Source organism: Ambystoma mexicanum, chromosome 1p (assembly GCF_040938575.1).
Source record: "Ambystoma mexicanum isolate Mex_15411 chromosome 1p, UKY_AmexF1_1, whole genome shotgun sequence".
Lineage (NCBI taxonomy): Eukaryota > Metazoa > Chordata > Amphibia > Caudata > Ambystomatidae > Ambystoma > Ambystoma mexicanum.
Window position 1 is genome coordinate 1,358,409,366 of NC_090921.1, and position 21,470 is coordinate 1,358,430,835.

The window sequence follows — 21,470 nt, forward strand, 5'->3', positions numbered from 1 at the left end:
GGTGTAGTTTGTTCTGGTTCTTTGTATGCTCCTCTATGAATGGCACAGGAATCTATATTTCTCTTGCTTTATGTGCATACGTTTACTTGATCTAACACAATCACAACAGTGTTAAGCTGCATGCTAAGTATTATTTAATTGTCCCTTTTTGAGAGTTTTGGGGCATCTTCTCTACATTTTTCAGCATGACAAATTAGCCAGGTCTATGATTTAAAAAAAAAAAGCTCCATCCAAAATGAGATGCATGCAGCATTCGTTTGGTGCAGTGCTATTCGGAGATGTAGGAACAACCAAAAAGGCACAGTCTGACTATTTTAAACTATTTTCTCAGTAACTAATAAGAGAATTACAAAAGCTAGCATCCTCTACCCGACGCCACCTGTCACACTCACTTTTGGTAATCGTTTTGTTTCAATATACATTTGTTTTTTTACTTTGTTCCATTAGCCTTGGAGTGTCCTTTCATTGGCTCCGTGGTTCCATGGGTTCTTTTTTTAGTGTCCCGTTCAGGTCTGTTATAGGTGCCATCCCTTCCTTTTCTCAGATTTCCTTTTTCCGTCCCACCTTGTCGTTTTTGACTTGGGGTGCTTATATTTCTTTTGTCGCTTATTTTCTGGGTAAAGTTGACAAAACCATAGCTCTGTCAGAGCTTTGCCATCTTGATGAGTATTAGACTTGAGCGGGAAGCGAGTGCTGTAAAGTGGGTACCAATCTCTGAACCATCGGGAGGAGAGCTTCTTCCTCTTTTTAAAATAATGATGTAGAATCACCAGAAGATGCACATATAATGAAATGTTAGTAGATTCCAGGCTTTCCTAAGGTTTGCATATGCCTTATACAAGGGGTATTTTTGTAAAGAAAACCCGAAATCTCTTTTTTTTCTTATTTCCAAATAGAATATTTTACCTATATCGGAGAAATAGTTTAGGTGAATGTTTCTGGTAGAACAGTTTTTCAGAATGGAAGGTGTTTTTCCGTAGTATGGCCTTTCTTTTTGGAAATGGCTTGACCACCCAAGCATGCCTGTTCACTAAACCTAGACACTGCAGACTTTTCAGTGTCCAGAAAACGGGTCAAGGAATAAACTAAATACATTCATCCTTGGCTTTCTTTCTTAGAAATGTTGATGAAATCTCTGGATACAAGTTCAAGATTCTTGCCTCTCATGGACATTCACTTGGTGGACTAGGTTGCCTTTATAGGCAGCTGAGGTAAATGAAATGGCGTTTTTTGCTCTTAAAAATATTGTTTGTGCCATTTGTTAAGAGACCACTGTTTTTGGTTTTACTTGTGGTAGATTTCATGAGTGCAAATTCGTTTTTTAACTTCATTTCACACTGTCTGGGGTGGGGAGATGACATGCTTTATCTGTGCGCACTGTGAATGGGAAGGGTAAGCAGTCTGGGTGGGATGCGGACGACATATCCTGTCTTATAGTAGGCGTTTCCTGCATCCATGTTCACAATGTCCACTTGTTCATTTCAGGTGGGTTAATATTCTAAATACTCTTAGCTGTTTCCTTAAGAAGTTGTTACTTTTCGTCTCATCTTTGGCAAACACCACGATTGGAACAACCATACTGTATGCTTGAGCTCTGATGATTATTTATTGGAATTTGTTTCACTACTTGAATTTAGAAACGCAAAGCCATGACTCCAATAAACCAGCCTCTGTGTTCAACTGTGCTGGCCAAAGAGAATCCTTTTCTACTCATGCTGAATTGCATGAATTTTCCACGAGCTTGGTTACCCGAGTAACAACTGTCCCGTCTCCAGAGGGCGAACGCACAATGGGACACCTTTTGAATAGTATCCATAAGATCTAATGTGGTACTTACTATAAAATTGCACTGGCTCCCGGTGACGGGTGGACTATTTCCAAGGTTGCTGCCTGAAATTTAAATGGCTCTCAAGTGTTACTTCTTAATACACTGGAACAATATTTCACGGGGACTCTCTGCTGCTTAACGCAATGTGATCACTTCTATTGCCTTAGATCCATTGTTCTCCCTTCACACTGGCCACCCGATGTAGACACAACTGCCCGTGGATAAACAACTTCGGAGTTAGACATAAATAAGGGTGAACAGGAAAAACATATAGTTCTGCCTTGGTTCCTCTTTGTACATTTTTGATACTATTTTTAGGTCCAGTGCTAGATCGATCAGGATCAGCAAGTTCTTTAATGCAGAACAAGTGATGTTACCTGGACAATAAATAAGTTGTTGAAAAATATCACCCCAGACCTCTAGATAAGGAGTAGAGTAGTACTTTTACTTACTAAAAATAGGCAAGTACTCCCTGTGAGGTTTCGCTTACTGTCACCCCTAGGGGGATTGTTGCACAGCGAGCTCACCTCCCTAACCTCGCATGAAGGGGCTCCTGCCTGTGCGAAAGTGACAGAATCCCTCGATTTGTCGCAGCGGATACTTTTATTTTAATATGCCTTTACTTCTTTACAGAGGAAATGGATTGTGTGGGTGATGATGTGCTAAACCGAGTATGTATGCCGACCTCTTTTCATTTGCAAAGTACTTGGGTACATGACTATTACTGGCGTACCCAACAACCTGTTTGTTATTCATCAAGATGTCAATTTCACAAGAGGCTATGAGAAAACCTTTTCTGAAATATTTAGTTCTGACTAGCAAATGTCTGCAGCGGAATGAATCAAACTCGCAACCCCTGATCTTACATGCATACCTTTTTGTAATTGGCCAGACGTGCAGCTCAATGGGTAAATGGTCCAGATCCTCTCCTCTGCGCCAAAGGAGGATGTAGGGCAATGGTCTTTAATCATCCTCTCCCTTTGCCAATAACGAAAAGGAGCAAGAATTGTGGTCTTAGCTTGCTTCAACGCGATTACTCAGTGTTTTAATCATGCAATTGACTTACAACAGATGTTTATAATCTAGTACATAGTTTTTGTTCCTGCAAAGACCATTGACGAACAAATGGCAAAATCTACATTTTAATTCATTCCTTGGTTGGTTACAGTCCTGTTTATTTCAAATGTACTAACACCCATGCAGTACTGGGTTTAGGGATCTGTCCGAGAAAATGCTTCCGTCTGCTGGTTTTATTTAGGATGTTGACAAAACCATGCCTGCATCGTTTTAAAAAAAATGTTTTAGTTTTGTTTTTTTAGTTTGCCTGGTTGATGGTGGAGCTACCAGTTGACAGGTGTTGTCATGTCCATGGTAGTGGGCTGATGAGATCAACTGGACTAATTACTTAGTTCCACACATTTCAAATCGGGAGTATCCTCCTGCATGCTAGGTAGTGCATTGCAAAAGAAGGCACATCCTGCAGAAAGCATGTTTCACAAGGCAGGTGGGGAAAAGGCTGTACCCCTAACAGCTTAAATAATAGAGGCTTGCTGTGAGCATGAAGATCTTGATTCACTTTCCACCTCATTTTCGCAATGCATCTTCATTTGATGTCAATTTCTGCCAATTGAATGCACATGGCCCTTTTTTGGCAGTAGCTGGCATATGCTAGCAATGCAATCCAGTGATGTGCTAGTGCAAATCATCATGGCACCTGGGCATGGTGATGGAAATGGTTGCCACATTCTTTCTAATTTCTATTGTAAGGGTGCAGAAGTGCGAGTCTGACACATTGGTGGTATGTTTTTGGCAAAGACCTAGGGGTTGTTCTTCCTCAACAAAAAGACTAAAGACTCTGTCAGGATGTCCAATAAAGTAAAATGCCCACCGCCCTGTATCTAAGCCTATTTCTATCCCTTACACTGTAGACTAACTGCAGAAAACTGGGTGCCTTCTTGATCCAGAATAAAGCTTCTCTTGTTCTGGATGCAAATTCAAATGTTCAGTTCTTGATGAGAAAACAGTTGTTCTTAAGTTCTTGATGTTGAATGCTCTTCCAGACGTATACAAAAAAAACACAGTTCTCAAGTATCAGGGGAGGACTCTTCCCCCAACTCTTTTCTCCAGTTCACAAATGTAGTATCGTGTCTAGTTCATTATCCTGCCGGACTTGACTGTAAATCTTAGTATTCCAGAAAATATCTCTTCTTTTGGCAGTGTGTCCTCAACCCCATAATCTTCACTTCTTGCCCCTCTTTCTCACGTGGGTCCCGGACCCCTCTGTGTTGTCCTGGGATCTCTCCGACTTGTTGTCTAGCTTGTCAATCTTTTATGTGGGTCCCAGACCTCTTTATTATCCTGAGACCTCCACAATGTGCTTCTTCAGATTTGTATGGGTCCCAGACCCTGGTGTGCTGCTCTTGGGGAGGGCGGCTCCCCAACTTAATATGGGTCCCAGAACCTGGTGTGCTGCTATTGTAGTGCTTCCCTAACATTGAATGGGTCCCAGACCCCTCTCTCGGGTTTATTGAATGTTGTACCCAGGCATGGTTCACTAACCTTCCAGGCACTGGTTTTCATGTGACGGTCTTAGTCCCACCCCCCCCAAAGTACCGGTACGAGGGAGATGAGTTCTTCAGCCTTCCCCCTAACCGCCTCCTTCATTCTCTATCTCCACCACCCGCTATGGTAACCCAAGTACCTTTTTGTGGCATTGCCGGCTTGCTCTGGTAGCTTCGCAGGACTGCTGCTTCCTGCCACAGGCTTCTGAATGTCTTCCAGCGGTCTATGTGTGTCCTTGCAGCGCTTCCCGGTCTGGTCCCACTTGGCGTGTGCTTCTCGGCTTGACTGTGCTTTCGGACTCCCGGTCTTCCCCGGGCCTCCAAGTTTCCAGCCTAGAAAACAGGGTACACATCATGTGTTCGGCAAGCATCCAGTCGCCTCTCGTTTCTTCCAGGGAGGATCTGACAAGGTACACAGTTCTTCTTCTCTTTATATCAATCGCCGGGGTTGACTCTAGGTGACTGTACCGCCTATGTTGGTTCTGCAGTGGGCTTTTGCCTTCTTGCCTGTTCATGTCGGTGTCGGTGGTTGTATGCACTCCATCTGGGTAAGCCTCACTCTTCCTTGTTCCATTATGATTTGTATGGATTGGGTTTTCTACCCTACAGAGATACATAGATGGTTTTGGGGCCACAAAGGCCTGAGTCGGGTGAGAGGAAAGAGGGGACAGAAATGGAAGGGGTGTATACCGCATTCTCCCAAGACAATCATCGCTGGTCCCATGGAGGGCTTCCCTCCCCATGAGAGCCACCCACTGAGGACCACCTCCATGGGGATTATCGGGTAGCGGCCTCACCACCCTAGCCTCATTGGGAGCAGTGACAATACCCTGGGATTCGTCACACTACGCAATCCCTAAGCAAATCCTAAACCATTCGCTTTCACAATTATATTAACGTATTTATTGAATGTGGACCTGATTGTTTTGCCCTTCTTAGCGAGCCGTCGCCCATGCAGTCACAGGTACTACACGTGAGCCTGCTATTTCCATGCTCTGCGAATTCAGAAATGTGGCACCCGTTCTGTATTGCTATGTTAGGCTAGTGTTAAAATGCATAGTCTACATAGCTCTTCCAGTGATCTGCCCAAAATGTCAAGCAGACGGGCGTTTTTACATTTTTGCAGAAACTGGACCTGCATTTCAGAATGGGATAACACCAAACTTCTAAAATCTGGCTTAAAAAGCGATGGACACTTAGGCATTTTTAAGGCTTGGGAATGGCTTCATTATTTTCTTTTCGTTTAAATTAAAAAATAGATCTTTTGTGTATTCAGAAAGAAATCCCCAATAAGAAAAGGGAACTCAACGACCCCTTCCCACTTAAATATCCGAGTGCACATCCAAGTTCATGTTTACATTGATTGGGTTCTTTGAGGCCTGTAGGTGGCGTTTGTTGGGCTAAAAGAATATGTAGTCTAGCTGGAGTGAGAAATGCCATGGTCATGGTCGTACAAGAACAGCCAAAGAATAACAGACTTATTTGGAGAGAGATGGAGCTGATTATTTGGTGGATGTCAGCTGGTAGGAGTAGTGGCCATGCTCAAGAGCCACTGGCATTGGTGGAGGGAATGAAAGGTTGGAGGGGAGACCATTGCAGCTGGACAGGCAAAGGGAAGATGTTGGAGCTGCACAGATGGAGAGGAAATGCAAGCGACATTGGGAAGTGGGGACTCTGAATGACAGAGAGCCACATGTGGAGAGTTTAGACCGATTATGGAGGCAGTCTTGAAAATCTGTGTTTTCTACCAAGAGCTATCACTGCCCTTCTATAGTATTCCTTCACTTTTGCAGTTCCTAAATTGCTTATACTCATTGGTCTTTCTTTCTCATCCATGGATACATTTTAGCTAAATAAAAACTCTGTGGGCTTCTTAACGATCAGTTCTTTATTCTTTAAATCTATACTAATCCGTGTATGTACTCCATAGGTAATATTTCATAATCTAATGGCACACTTCTTGATGTTTTCTGGCCTTAAAATGCTAATGTGAAAATGCCTATGTATAGCAGTGCATATTATCCCCTAGCTAGTTACTCAAATCTCTCCCCAATACGTTTGCTGACATTTTGCATAAAATGCAATAATGGTATACAAAAGATCATCCTCCCCTATCCTATGGTGTGTGTGTGTGTAAGTTCAGTCATGTGCTGGTGAAAGTGCTCCCTCCCATTAATATTGGTTCCCCTATTCTGGGTATAGTTGTCTGTGTCCGTGCATGCACATTTCCTTGACTCTAATGTGTTTTGCTGCAAACGTCCTTATAATTGTGTTAATTATTACTGTGCTTGTGTAGGGGCTTGCCGTGCTTGAACTAGTGCCACTTGAAGTTGCATTAACATTCCCTGTTGTGTAATTTGCATTTCTGATTGCACTTTTATTCTTGGCGTATGTCTGGCGCTATGTGTGATCTTGGGCATAATATTTCAATGGTTCTGTATGCAGTGGGGAATATGCTGTCCACCCTCTTCCTCTTACCTCTCTGACCATTGTCCTCACTGTCTGTCTATCTGCAGCATTCTCATGGGCCTTCATTGCAATCTCCGTCTCAGCCTTGCTCTCCCATGCCTGTTTCTTTCTCACCACTGTCTCTCTCCCTTTCCTTCCTCAATCTTTCTCATTTCACTCTCCTACTTAATTCCTTGCTTTCTTATTCAATTCTATAATAAAAGAAAAACTGTGTCCATCTGCTCTCTTTTTGTGATAATGTACTGGCACATCCAAGAGCCCTTCCGGTTGTTGCAGTCATTTCTGTGCTATTTAACACAAGGGTACGAGGCACCACCACAGTAAAGGGAAAATGATCCTTCATTACGATATTTCTTCTGAAAGATTTCAACTTAATATGTGCAAAAAAAGGGAAACTGGATAATTTAAAAAAGAAAAAAGCACTTTAATTTGATGATTGCATAAGAAGAGGACCACCCTCTGCAGACAACAAATGACACCACTTTGACATTTCAGGCTACCTGGGCCTCCTTCAGGCCAAGCTGTGTAGCTCCTAGGTTCTATTTTGGAATTTATGTCTCATGGTATAAAATGTGTAAACGTGTTCAAATCCCGGGCAAAGCATGATCAAGTAACAGCAGGGTCGGACTGGGGCATAAAATGGTCTCGGTCACTGATAAGTGGCCCACAGTTGCAAATGGCAACTCTTTCCTTTTGTGACACTGTTTGAATAATACCCAAGGGGGAGGTTTTTGATAAAATGTGATGCAAATTGTGCATTTTAAATAATATTTATTCAGTAACACTGGTCAGAACTGCTAGTCGCATGGTGGAGCAACTTATCAAACTGTCCCACTCGACCTATAAAACTGGCCCACACTAGCATTTTTTTGTTTTTGGCTTGGGCATTGCCCTAAATGCCTGTCAGAGCCTGAGCAACTGTCCTTTAGAATAGAAAGAAACAAAAATCCACCACACGGAACAAAACATGGAGAGGGCAGCGAGTAAAGACTAGATCTGGCAGATGGCAATTAGCATCCCTTTATCGAAAACATTAGAGTGGACCATAATACCGCCCCCCAAGCCCCCCAAATAAAAATAAAGAAAAGAATAAGGTGTTTTTCGGTATTTTGGCCGCGATGAAATGTACCACTCTAATGTCCGTCAGTAAATTAGAATCACATGTAACCATCATTTCAAAACGCTATAGTTTGGGTAAAACTACTAAACTTCACAACACTAACCCCCCTACCCAGGCACCTCCCCACCCATTTTAACCCCTAATCCCCCACCCCCAATATAATTCAAGTTTTTTTCGACATAATTCTGTCAAAGTAAAGTCATTCCTGTTGAACAGATGACTGGATACTGCCTCTTTGAATGCATTGCATGTCTCGTATAGGATATGTGGCGGGCCAGAAGAAAGACACAGACTCTCAGCTGACATGATGCACAGTATATTATTAAAGTAACTTGAAAAGGCCTATATTTCCCTATCTCTTTGGGGGTTTCCTGACTATATTACTAACTAAGGTGCTGTCTCGTCAGTGGTGAATGTCCCATTAAAACAATTCTGCTTTTCAAAACTACCCTATCTGACCCTACAACTAACTTAAGTCAGGAGAATGGCTCCCTTCTCTTGAAGGTACTCCTAATACCAATGGGGTGGGGGGTTCTTTGTTAGTATTTAACTCACAAATAGTCTGTTGTGTCTTCGTGGATCAATCTCTTTAATTAATGAACTGCATTATTAAATCTTCCTTTTTCTTTGTGAATCCCTTAAGGGACTTACTCATTGCATGCACGTCTCTCCTTGTTGCTGTAAGTGTATCTTGTTAAAGCATTCTTGTTCTGGTGGGGTTTCCTGTACAATTGGATCTCCTGTCCCCTTGGGTTACTTCTCTTGATATGTAGTCCAATTGTCTATTTCTCTCAAACTCTGGTTCACACTTTGTTCTCTCTCTCGCATCTCTCTCTCTCTCTCACATTATACTCTTCTTGTATAAGGCATTTAGTTACTTTCCCGAGGGTATTTTGTCCCTCTGCTTTTCTCTTGCTTTGTTTAGCTTTTCAATGGTTATTTATCTAGTATCAATAGGATTTAAATGAATTCCTTTCCAATTGAACTCTGTTTCATATTTTTCACTGGGCCGAGTTTGTGCGGTATACAGATTCCCCGGATGCCTCCTGTGCTTCTCGTCCTTCCCATTACCTTTGTTCCTGACAGCGGACATCCTTGGGAGCTTTTTCGGTCGGGTGCCCCTCGTCGGATTACAGACTGCTGTGTGCTTCATTTTGCTGGCATCTCCCTCGCCTCCTTCCCTTGCTTCATCATAGTGTCCCTATACTTCACTGTGTGACTGGACACCGTGGCTTGTTTCTGTTAGTGGTCTCTGCGACAGTTAGTGGATAGACTATCCCCCACGGCTTGTTCTTTGGTGACTTCAAAACTCACAGGCTTGTGGGTTTCCATCTTCCCCAGGTGTCTCGTAGGGTGGGAGTTCCCCAAGCCTACATATGTACTTGTCTCTCTCTTCTCATGCCCTTTCACAGAGGGCTCCTTAATCAACCTCCTCGTCTCAGTAAATGGGTCATATTAAAGGCATGTGCTCTTTTCCCATAAGATAATGGCATCAGTACTGTTTTTCTTTATTCCAGTCTTGATATTTTATATCTTCTTGTGCTTTTGAACATCCCATATAAGCAACAACATGTCCAGCTTTAGGAAGTGCCTAATGGGAACGGGAGTCCTCGTCACCAAAGGGGAAGTTTCTCCCATTGAGGTCCCACTTGCCTCTACCCCTACAGAGGGTATTTCAGAGCGGGCTCACCTCCCTAGCCTCATGAGCAGTGAAGGGCAGTCTATATGTCCTTTAGGCCGTTTACTATTCTTGTAGTAAATCTTTTAAAAAGAGCCAGACTACATGTGCTTCGTCCTGCATAGCATAACTGTAGTGTGTGCTTGTATACTATGATAAACCCTTGAATACTTTCACTCCTGATTAATATGCACTTTGTGAAGTCAACTTTCACCATTCCATAGATTTTCTTCCCAGGTGGCATTCTAAACTGTTTAATTTGGGTTTGCACTAAAGATTTGACCTAAAGTACAGTTTATAATCCGAAAACCAAAAATGTGTAAATATTGAAGAGATTATGGATTCCAAACGGTTCTTCCCTAGAATATACTGTTAGAAATGTGTTGGTGTTTAATAGGTTAGATTTTAGATGCTTCCAGGCACATCGCTTGCATCTAGCCATGCATCTTTTCTCTTTCCATTGCTCCTCAACCTCGCCCTCGCCTGAGTTTGTCTTCTAAATTGTACAATGTGTTTCTGGAGTTAGACAGACTTTTACTATTTTCCTTAAAATTGCCCTAATAGTAGCTTGTTGCAATTCTTTTAATTTCCTTTTTTAATTCTATTTTATTTTCATTTTCAGCCTGCATAGTTTTTGCTTTAAAGCCACAACACATGCAAAAAAGCTCCTTTCATTAATGTGCACCCTTTTTAGCCATGGGATACGCCAACAATGATGGTAACGACAACCTAGACAGGACAGGAGGACAGGTTGCTGAGTAAGTTAGGCGTGGTCAGCCACATCAGTATGTGATTGCGAGGAGGTGGCATATTTTAATTACTGTATGCCTATGAAAAGAGGTGTGTTCATTCCCATCGATTGTAGAGATTCGCTTCAATGGAAATTGACAGGCAGACAAGCTGTGTGTGCTTAAAATACTGCATTGGAGTGAGGTGTATAAAACTGGCGATAATGGTGTTGTATTTTTGTTTCACCCACCCTATGCTATAAATATACCACCGACGTAAATTACTTGGATTATATCTGCACTGAATTGCTTCATGTGAGATTTAAGGGTTTTTAACGATGTGACTGTGAAGTTCGCACTCCAAGCCAGTGCCCTTTCCACACTATGGTTATTTACTCCCCAATCACGTGTGTGCGTGTTTATAATTCATATGATAGATGATCCGTATATTGATCCTATGAGGCAGAAAGTGTTTTGTAACCAAGATGGATTGGGTTGGAAAAACCGGCTATGGTCCAGATCTGATGTCTTACTGCTGACTGTAAAGAGCAGCGGTTTTCTTAATGCAAATCAAAATGGCGGGCAGTTAAGTTCGCTGAGCCAGAAAATGCATAGCCAAGCCAGAACCGAGGAGACAGTGAAATGATTTGGCTGCAAGAGCGAAATCACGAGCCGCACGGTTGCAGGGAGTACTTAATGGTTTTAATTTAACCTGCAGTAGACGTTTTAAATATTACTCAATAGTACAAACGCTAAGCAGTATATCAAGGACATAGGAACTTGCGTATTATGTTACCTTAGATAATAACATTTTTAACTTGCGATTTCAGAGGATATAAACCTGGCTTGGCTCTATCTTTGCTACACACAAGGTTGAGCCAGATCCATGTCACACATTTGGCTTGATTTGGGCTCGAGAAATCACTGGCTTGCCCACCTCGAGCTGTCTGTGTGTCAGAACATTACACTGGATTGGTATAGTAGACTGAGCAAAAAAGCCAACCAAGGGACCATCTGTGGAAATGTTTTTATTTATGACAGCAAGTGTGCTATAATTGGTTTTCTGGTGGCTTGGATGATTCTTGTCTGAGCAGTCTTTGTTATGAGTAGTTTTGTAAATATTTGCTCTAGGTGCATGGATTTGAAAACTACATCTGTCTGTTGCAAAAAATGACAACTATTTTGTTTAATTCGTTTGTTAATCTTTTTATGCTTTCATGTAGTGCAAAAGGTTAAATTAACCACATGCACTTAATAAATAAGAAATAAGAAATACAAGCTAATAGAACGCAGTTCTGATGTTTTCAGTGGTGGGTTAAGGAGTCAAATGTGATACAGTTTGTAGTGTTTGCCTTTAAACGTGTCAGTGTTCAGCTCAAGGCAAGTGGATAGAACTTTGTGTGATTGAAATTAAAATTGTAGCTCGTACAGAATTGGTTCACCTATAGAACAAGGCCATCAACATCAGTGGTGGGGCAGAGCGGAGCATAGTATAAAATCCGACCCATATTGAGGCCAAAGTTGGTAAACTTGTGGGTGGAGATGAAGGAATCACACAGGCGAAATTGACGAGGGAAGGTAACTCAACAAGCAAGAACGACAGACCGAAAAACGTCTGTGACCCCTTGTTTTACAGTTGTCTTGCAGGATTACAAGAACACAATTGGCCTGCGATTGCAATGATGTAATGGGCAACTACTGCTGAATTTTAGAAGCCAAGTAAGAAGGGTATCTCCATCAAGACATTTAAAAACCAGAGTAACTTGAAATCAATATGGTGGCGTACTGAAAGGCAATGAAGGGACCCCCAGAGTCCCGCAACTGTGTGCTTTTAGGAAGATTTTAAATATTTCAAACAGCTGCATTTATTTTTAATTTACTGTAGGAAATTGAGTTGGATCCCGGGGATCCTAGCATATAATGTGTTCGCATAATCCAGCTTAGAATGTATTAATGCTTCCACAACCATTGTGTGAGTCTCACTAGCAAAGACTGGGAGAATCTGACGGAGTCTTCGTGTGAGAGAGGCAGCCCTATAGAACCCAAATTCCTAACTGTCTTAACATAAGCGGTAGGAAGGCCAAGAAGTAATGGTGCCGGGGGAAGAAACTAGGATAAATAAGGTGAGATGGACCGATGAGTATGACCTCACTTTTAGAAGGGTTACGTTTAAACCCATTCAAGACCATCCAATCTTCTAAATTGTTCATACAGGAGTTCCTGGAAGCTGTTGTGAGGACGAGACAGTTTTCAAAATGCATCTGGCCATCGTCTGGTAGGTATGAAATTGGAGGTCGATGCATTCCAAGAGGTTGAACAGAGGTAGCATGATGAGGAAACCTGTATTGTGAAGCTCGCTGGTGCATTCTTGGTTGCCTTGGTCCCCGCTCCGTGCCACATGCTTTTGATATGCCTAACTCACAAAGCACAATCCTAGTGCTGCATAACGGCTTGCAAGGTTGCAGCAGAGACCTCTCAGAAGTGTCTTAGTGGATGATGTGATTTTAGAACTGGAAGCCCCTTCCCTCGTGGCTGCATTGCGAACGCATAGGAGTAGCCGTGTTAATTTGCAAATATTAAAACTTGGAAAACTGACTACTGTCCACTTTGATGTTTGCCTATAGTCCTAGTTAAAAAGTGACCTTCACCTTACCATTTCAAATTGGGGATTTGTTTCCGTGACAGCTGTTGTCTCTGTAGCCTTCTGTTACTTTATATATGAAGCTATATCGCCAACAGCCAACATTACATGATGTACCTGATGTATGTATTGTACATGTATTTAGTTGCACTATGCCGTCTGCCTGCTGGCTTTTATTCACCTCTGGGTAATGAGTACATGTGTAATTATAGTGTACCTGGTTTTAAAACTGTCAAAAGCAAACTTCATACTAGAACAATGTATGTGTGTTTTTAGAAGCCATGTAGCATACCAAAATTGATTCTTTTTCAAGACCCATAACCTTATTCTGCCACCTACTCATGGAGCCCCGTGGCACTATAATCTTGCACGTAACTCTCGCACTCGACTTGCGTCTGGATTTAATGATGCACATCGGGCGAAATCATTAAAGGCAGACATGCCTGGTGGCAGGCTTTGTGACTGGAGCCCTTGTCCGAATTCTGAACATTGACTCTGGGAATGTAATGTGGAAAGTATGATGTAAAGGCTTTACCTTAGAGTCGCCAAAACCCCCAAATGTGCAATGTGCAGCTTGCTAGATTCAGATATGAAGTTGAGGACTGCACGAGTTGGCATTGTGGCTTAAGGGTAGTGCTTGAGTTTCGGGAGCCATGGTATACCTTTCCTCTCTGTGCGCCACTGCTGCAGCCGCCACCTCGTGGAAGGCATCACAGTGAATAACACAGATGGTAGTAAGGTTTCTGCACATTTCCACCAAAGGACTTCTGCCCTTTATCCCGAATGCATTGCTGATGATTAGAACTTTTAAGAGAGATGTCTGAGTCTTGCTAATAAGGTCGTGTTTGAAGTGTCACTTCCTTTTGGTTCCAAGTTATAGGCCGAGCACAGTAAAGGCTTTAAGGATGGGCCCCAGTGCCTTTACCACCCATCCGGTTCATGGGTGTGCTCGTAGCCATCCATTTCTGTGAATGAACAGGACGTGCGCTTGCAGCGTCCCGTTCATTCAAACAAATACTTACCTTACATGGCCGCCATGGAACTGGAAGGGTGGGCTCAATACGGAACCCCTCTTCCATTTCCAATGCGGCCCGAGATGCGGTAGCAGTGATGTTGGGGGTGCCGCCACCAGATGAAATGGATAAGTGTGGATAGGGTTCTGGGAGGGAATGGAGACCGGAGGAAAGTGGAGATGGGGGCAAGCTCCAAGCTTGCTTAGAACATGAGCACGGATCGTGATATATCTGTGCAAGCTGATTGGTTGTGACGCCCACTATGGGTGCCAACTTAAAGTATATACAATATGAAAGTGACGATTTGGACAGAGTTGGGACAGGGGCATGCTGGAGGGAAGATTCCACTGGAGTTTGTCTGGGGCGTGGATTGTGCTTTTAAAGGGTAGTCTTGAAACCAGACATTTAGAGGTTGTTCTTTAACTAGAGGTTGTTCTTTAACACAAGGGTAAGACATTTCAATGATGGGGAGCCAGGATGGTGAAACTGAAGGTGGCACTTGGTGGGTGATGGTCATAAAGGTAGACAAGGACTTTGGAATAGAAGCGTGTGAGTGTAAAAGAAGCAGGAGTGAGCCGCTAGGTAGGCAGTGGGGGCTAATCTGTGAATGTATTCAAAGGCCATGGGAAGAACTTTGGAGAGTGAGGAATTACTGATGGGAGGGCAGAGGTTGTGTATAGGAGACCAGCATGCGTGAAGCTGCAAGGCAGAGGTGGGTGAGGATCAGGGGAGGTTCAAAAGGATACATGTGGCAGTGGTCTGAAGATTTGAAACGATAGAGGGAGAAGAGTCCCATGAGTAGACTGGAGTTTTAATTCAGTCTGTTGAGGATGAGAGTGCGCTTAATGGGGTTAGTGGAGTGATGAGTGATATGTGGACAGATTTTTGGCATATTCAGGAGGTTGAGCCTGGCAGCTAAATCAGTGGAGGTTATGAACTGATGAAGTTTAAGTGATTGTCGGAAAGGTTGTGAAGCTTTGCTGGTAGGGTGCGATGATTGGGGGAAAAGATAAAGGAGAAGGGAGAGAACATTGTGGCGTCAGTGGTCAGGCAAAAAATCACTTAAGTTTTGGAAGAATTTGGGCATCGTGCAATGTATGACCATACAGTGATGGGTTGGGGAAAGACAGGTGGACTATGTGAGATGTTAGTTTTGGAGTTTAAGGTAATGTGTTTCAGTTGTCCTCACTGAGGAGATGGGAGAAGCCAAAGGAGTGGATACAGTTTGCCAAACAAGGAGTTCTAGAGTGTGAAGAGGAGAGTACCCAGAACAAACCCTTACAGAACCCAGATGGAACTGGGTGGGAAACTGGGTCATTGTGTGTTAGGATTTGGCGATGAAGCAGTCCGATTAGGTAGGAAGTGGCCCAAGCAAGGGCAGTGCTTTTAAAGCCAGCTTTAAAGCGAATCATTAAGAAAGAGCAGTGAACAGCAATAGGAGGATCTCGGTGGATTGGAATGTAACAGCAATTATCCACATATCACATTTCTTCACACCTGCTAATCACTCCTGTCTGTTTCAATGGAGTATCTGCTTCAGATCTGGGACTGAAGGGAACACTGAGTCTGTAATTATCTAGGGAGCTAATTATGTGGTTAAATTCTAATGCCCACTTCAGTTTCCAGCCTGTTAACCTTTTTTGTGGTGTTTACTGGACTTTTCTTTATTGGCTGCTACAGCGAGACCTCCATTTACAGCGGCCATAATGGAAAGGAACACTGCATTCACAGGATAAAGGTTTGGGGACTATCAAGTAGACTGTTCCAAAAGCAGAACTATGTATTTAAATCACAGTACAAAGTGAGGCACCCTGCTTGCTGGCGTTTCCTAAAATAATGCTACAATTGATTCGGTTTTTTCCTCCAGAGTGTCTTTGCTGAAAGGAAGGATCATTGGTGAATTGAGCTTTGTCATACCCAAGCAATACATTTAAATTCATTTGCTGACTCCTAAATTGAATAATCTTTCAAAGTGAATCTCTATCATTAATCTTTGGCGTTCATTATGCAAAGTTTCTGGAACGGGAGACAGATGCGAGTTAAATGTGTCCACACATTTTACAGACGTTCACTTGAATACTTCTACCAGGGTTCTACAGATAGTCTTAGAGAGATAAGAATACTACAGGGCAGTTGTTGGCATATTTATGTAATAACATGACATTTTGGCGTTCCACACTTATGCCAACAACTTGTCTGATGTTTAGTGAAAGCCTTTTTATGATGTCTTATAATTGTTTCTTTAGCAAAAGCATTGCTTCCTCAATACTGTTTTGTTCAGAATGTGAGACATTTGTATTTTGAATTTTATTTAGGAACAACAGAGTGTCTTTTGACCAGAAACGAATTACAACTGGGTAATACCCGAAAGAGCAGAGGCTGTCCTAGGAAAAGGTGCCTTTACGGCATTGTTCAGGGTGTACCGTGCAGTGAAGGAGTAGGAGTAGAAACATACACCAGGGATGGGGCTTGGAGGTCATTACAACACTAACATTGGGAGCCTGACGCCAGTATTTACAGATTTACAAATTGGAGTAATCCTGGAGGCAGAATGTAGGAGAGGTGGGTTGGGTGGTTAGCTTTGATGGGTCGTGGGGGAGTTTGTAGGGCACCTTCTGTTGCAAGCAGGTGGAGTTTGAGCCTCGTTTTCAAGATTTCCACCCAAGAGAGGGCTTTGATGCCAAGGGGAGAGCATTCCAGTGGAGTGGGGCAAGTAGGGAAAAGCGGCACATGTGGGAGGAGGCCCAGGTGGTCTGGGAATGACGGGTTGTGAAGAGACAACCAGTGGAGAGTTCAGGAAGGAAAGTACAGTGAGATGCATTTAGTGAGGTGGTTGGAGGGGGCGAGACCATGGAGCGATTTATGCATGAGCAGGAGGAACTTTAAAGAGATTCTTTTTGGAGAGGCATTCTGCATGTTGTGTGAGGTGGTGGTGAGGGAGCATCTGAGTATGTTGAAAACGGTGCATGTTCCAAACCTGAGGGCAGCAAAAGTTTAGCGGCATGTATTCCTCCAATAACCCTTACCACTTTCCTTATGGTAATGAGGGGTATCTCCAGACTACCCCCTCTGCTCATCTTCCAATCTCCAGATCCATATTCCAAATGGTGTAAAATGTATCTACTTGACAGGAAATGACTGTGGCACAGTGAACAAGTGAAATGGCACCTGTCTGTGGATGCCACTTGTAGGAGTGCCTCGTGCTTGGTATAGCCACCACAGGCAAGGTACTGAAATAAGACAATTATGAATCTCATAAATGGGGAAAGCTGAGTTACATAATATGCGATAAAATGAATAGCGCATAAAACCCTATAAGAAACACTTGTGTATAGGCGCATTACAAATGCCATATCGTATCATATAATTAGAGCTATTCAAAAGGTAACCCCTCGCTATCCTCCCCATATCTCTTGTTACAGGGATACAATGCTAATCATCTTGGCTCATCAGAACCCATCATCTTAACTGGTGAAACAGGCTCACCAGGTATGTTTTCTCTGTTTCTTTTATATGTGTATGTTTTCACCCTGGATGTTCTTCTTCCTGCATAGGTTACTGCTTTCAGGATTGGCCTAGAGTTGAAAGTGGTTCCCTAACTTTTCTGGTGTTCTTCCACCAGTAGACCTTTGTTTGTTTTTGCTTCACATTAGTTGTGTGATAAAATTGGGTAATCTTTCATTACAATCATAAAAGGTTGAGCCTTGATTCCTTTTATTGGATTAACTGGAAATACTGTGCTATAATGGATAGTACAAGTCGCTTTGGAAGTCTTAAAGACTTTTCTAAAACCAAACTAACACATAATATTTCATTGATATATAAGGTTTTGCTGGCACAGTTCACTTATTAACTAGCTAATCATTTTGTTCATGTTATTCACCAGTTCTGTTCCTACTGCCCAATTGGATACTTTTGGAAAACTCATTTGTTGCTTGGTTTTTATGGATTTCTTTTTTGGGGGGCTTTTTTACGCAATCGTTGAATCTCGGATATTGCAGAATATCTTTTTCTTAATTGCCCTATTTTGCTTTTGTATCAATCTGTCAATGTTACAATCTTTTTTTGACACAGCGTTTAGGATTTTGGATCTTCTAGTTCAATGTAGTGTTGTCTAAGCCAATTGTGCTTAAATGTTTGCAGCATTTTAAGACCAATCTAATATGTCATTTTTTTCTTTTTCAGTGGAAGAGGGTGAAGCCTCCGAATTCTCATTGAGTTGGGACTCATTGACTCACTCTGGTAAATTCTTTAGTTTTACTTTCATGTGATATTGTCTGACATTTTTTTTATACAGTCAAGTTTGTGTTCAGAATAAAGCCACCTATCACAGTGAAGTTGATATGTCCATCTGTTCCACACGGTCATTAAAATCTGAATGTTGCAATTGTAAAATAGCTGCACCCCAGGTTTTTTTTTTTTTTGCATACTGGTGTGTGATATCATTCTTTAGCTGCTGGATTGTTGACTTGTGGCACCCATAAAAGTGGCGGGGCAAACTGTGTGCCTAGCTATCCAAATTGCTTCCATTTTTCTTTGTTCTGCAAAAACCTCAATACAATCTTTGCATGGTGCCCTCGACAATCCTTACTGCTCTTACCTAATCTTCAGAATCCTAACATGTCTACAAGTGCTGTTTGCTAGCACCTCCCTTTCAGCAAGTCTTTATCCATTCTTCTGTTGAAGGAACTTCCATAGAGTTGGCCTTGAAACCTAAGTCATTGATTGCATTCCTCGATGCGGCTGTGTAAACTTACTCTGGCGTATTCATTCATGCCTGGGTTATACTGCATCCTCTTAACTGAATGCAATGTATATATGAATTCTGAAATATGCTTTTTGCTTGGCAGAAGTGTGTGTAATTTGAACAGTGATTTGCTATTGATGAGGGTCATTTTTAAAGTAAATATGCACCTACTTTCTCTATCCCACCTATTGGCTTTAAAGATGAAAAACAATAATTGAATGTCCATTGATGTTTAGAATGCAAGTGCTATCCAAAATAGGAATGCATTTGCTTCCCATCAAACTCACAGCAATTTACAACTTTCAGGCAAACACACCCTACCATCACCCATGTGCAAGTAGCATGCTCATGCATGCTAAACACCCAACACACAGTTTAAACCAACGGAAAATACCACACCAAACACCACACCTGTAGCACACACTCATCTGCACGCAGCCAATGGTAACAACTGCACGGCTTACATTAACCCACATACCAACCAACATCCCACACGTGTTTATTACAAGTGCCAAAGTGCCAAGACACCATGCAAATGTCATCAAACCCAGTAACATAACTAATTTGGGGCATAGCGTCAAAAGAGAAGCAAGGCTTATTGCATTTTTTTCAGAAGCACAGTGTGCAGTTCAGTACGTTCAGAAAAGGGCGAATTCTGGGTAGTGTCCACCTCCCCAAACTCCACCAACTAGCAGGTCCTCTGTTTTTCTATTATTCTGCTTACACTGGACAGTGCCAAATGATGTCGGTGATTTGGGTTCTTGAGCTCCAGAGGATTTGCTCTAGACCAAGTGGCCACATTGGGCAAACTCCTCTAGACTCTACCAGCCTTTTATTTGATGCCAGAACATGCCCAAGGTTCTACTCTCTCTGGCAGTGTTTACCTGGCTCCTGAGGCAAACCATGACAATGTGTAGATGATTTAACAAAAAAGGAAGATTTGTTTTTTAAATCATTTGTTATAAATGTGACTTGTGGTCCAGGTGTGTTTTAAAGAGCAAGGGTTGAAATAGAAAACCCATACCTATTGTGTAGTAAAGCCTTCACCGAGGCTGCCAAACTAACAGCTGAAGAAAAACATAAACACAAAGCCCTGCTGAAATACTGCATGGCAAACATTGAGGGAACAGGGAGACTATAGGGAAATAAGTTGAGTTACTGATGCAGTGGTAAAGCAAAGGTAATCTGAAGAGTTTGATGAACTGCATCAGTTCCTGCAGATAGTTGCGCTGAAGCTAGTGTAGCAGTGATCTTAGCAGGGAGTGCCATCTCATGGAAGTTCCTGAATATTTCCTTTGATGATATGCCAGCATCATTAGTGGGGATTTTATAGTAGACCCACTTGGGCCTTGGTATGGTGACTTTCTAGCCTGGTTTTGTGCCTGTGGCAGGTGTATTACAGACACATCATTTGGGGGTCTCCAGTGGTACCAGCTGGTACCCCTGGATTCCCCCGTTGGTGCCCTGTCTTTGCCCCTGAGACAACAGGGTTATTGGTTATAGTGGTGGGATTATGAAGATAAGAAACCCAGGCACCAGCAACCCAGAGAGACATGTTGCTTGAAGTGGAAGGGGCTAGAGTGAGAAACGGTGGGTGGGGGAGGGGGAAGGGCAATGCACACAGGCCTCTGATGCAATACCTTCTATTTCATGAACTTAATAGGCTTTTTAGGTTGTAACCATCACACGATGATGTTGCTGGGCCATGTGATTCTGTGCTTGACAGCAGAAAATTGACAAGTGAATCTTTCCCTACAAATGATGACTATACCACACATATGAGGCATTAACTGGCCTATGCGGGCAGTACTGGGGCTTTTGAAGCTGCACTTGGCATTGATAGCATTGCCTGTGCATGTGATGCTGCAACTTAGTTATTGATTATACCCAGCGTGTGAGGTATACAATTGCATTACTTGGGACAATTAGTGCTGCACTTTGCATGTGACGGTTGCACCTGAACAAGTGAACTTGTACCATGCATATGGTGAATGTAGCTGACATCTGAGACATGTATTGGCATTATTTGGATATCTTAGACTGTACTTATTAGTTACTCTACCTGGGCATGTGAGTCTGTACCCTACGCATGACTGTGTCAGATATATGAGGTGCTTTAATGTAATTCCTTGGCATGCGTGCTGCATTTCACATATGATGACCACATTTTGACATGTGGACTGTGCTAGGAATATTAGGCATTTACTGGTATAAGATGACAATACCAGAGCATGTTGGGATGGCAGCAGCTGGGCATGCAAGACTGTACTGCATATGGTGACCATTCCAGGCATATCGGGCATGAAAGTGCCAATACTAGAGTGTTTGGAGGTGCACTTGTGCATTTGTCCCTTACATAAGCAACATTACCTAGTACCCGGGACTGTTCATGGACAAAATACCAGTAAAAGAGCCTTCTAACTGTTTTAGTAACTTTCATTGGGACTATTGTGGTATTTGTTTTCATTGAAATGTCACGTCCTATTACATCATCAGGGTCAAAGCTCATGTTACATTATAACTGTGATGCTGAAAGGTAATGTAGTGTTGCTTCCTGTGTTGGTATCTGGTGTGTTGCATCCTTTCCGTTATGCATGTTATTTTTGGTGAATAATGCCACTGGCGTACAATCAGTTGACAATTTAGTTTCTGCCTGCACCTCTTGGTGGCTCTTCCGCTGCATTT

The 21,470-nt window shown here is 42.5% G+C and overlaps 1 protein-coding gene across 1 annotated transcript in view; it reads left to right on the forward strand.

Moving 5' to 3' along the window:
- ZNF423 (zinc finger protein 423) overlaps positions 1 to 21,470 on the forward strand; it is a 757,398-nt gene that overhangs the window by 33,882 nt on the left and 702,046 nt on the right. Inside the window, exon 2 of the mRNA XM_069607042.1 lies at positions 18,224 to 18,280. Within this exon, the coding sequence (XP_069463143.1) occupies positions 18,224 to 18,280 (57 nt within the window). The remainder of the gene's footprint in view (positions 1 to 18,223; positions 18,281 to 21,470) is intronic.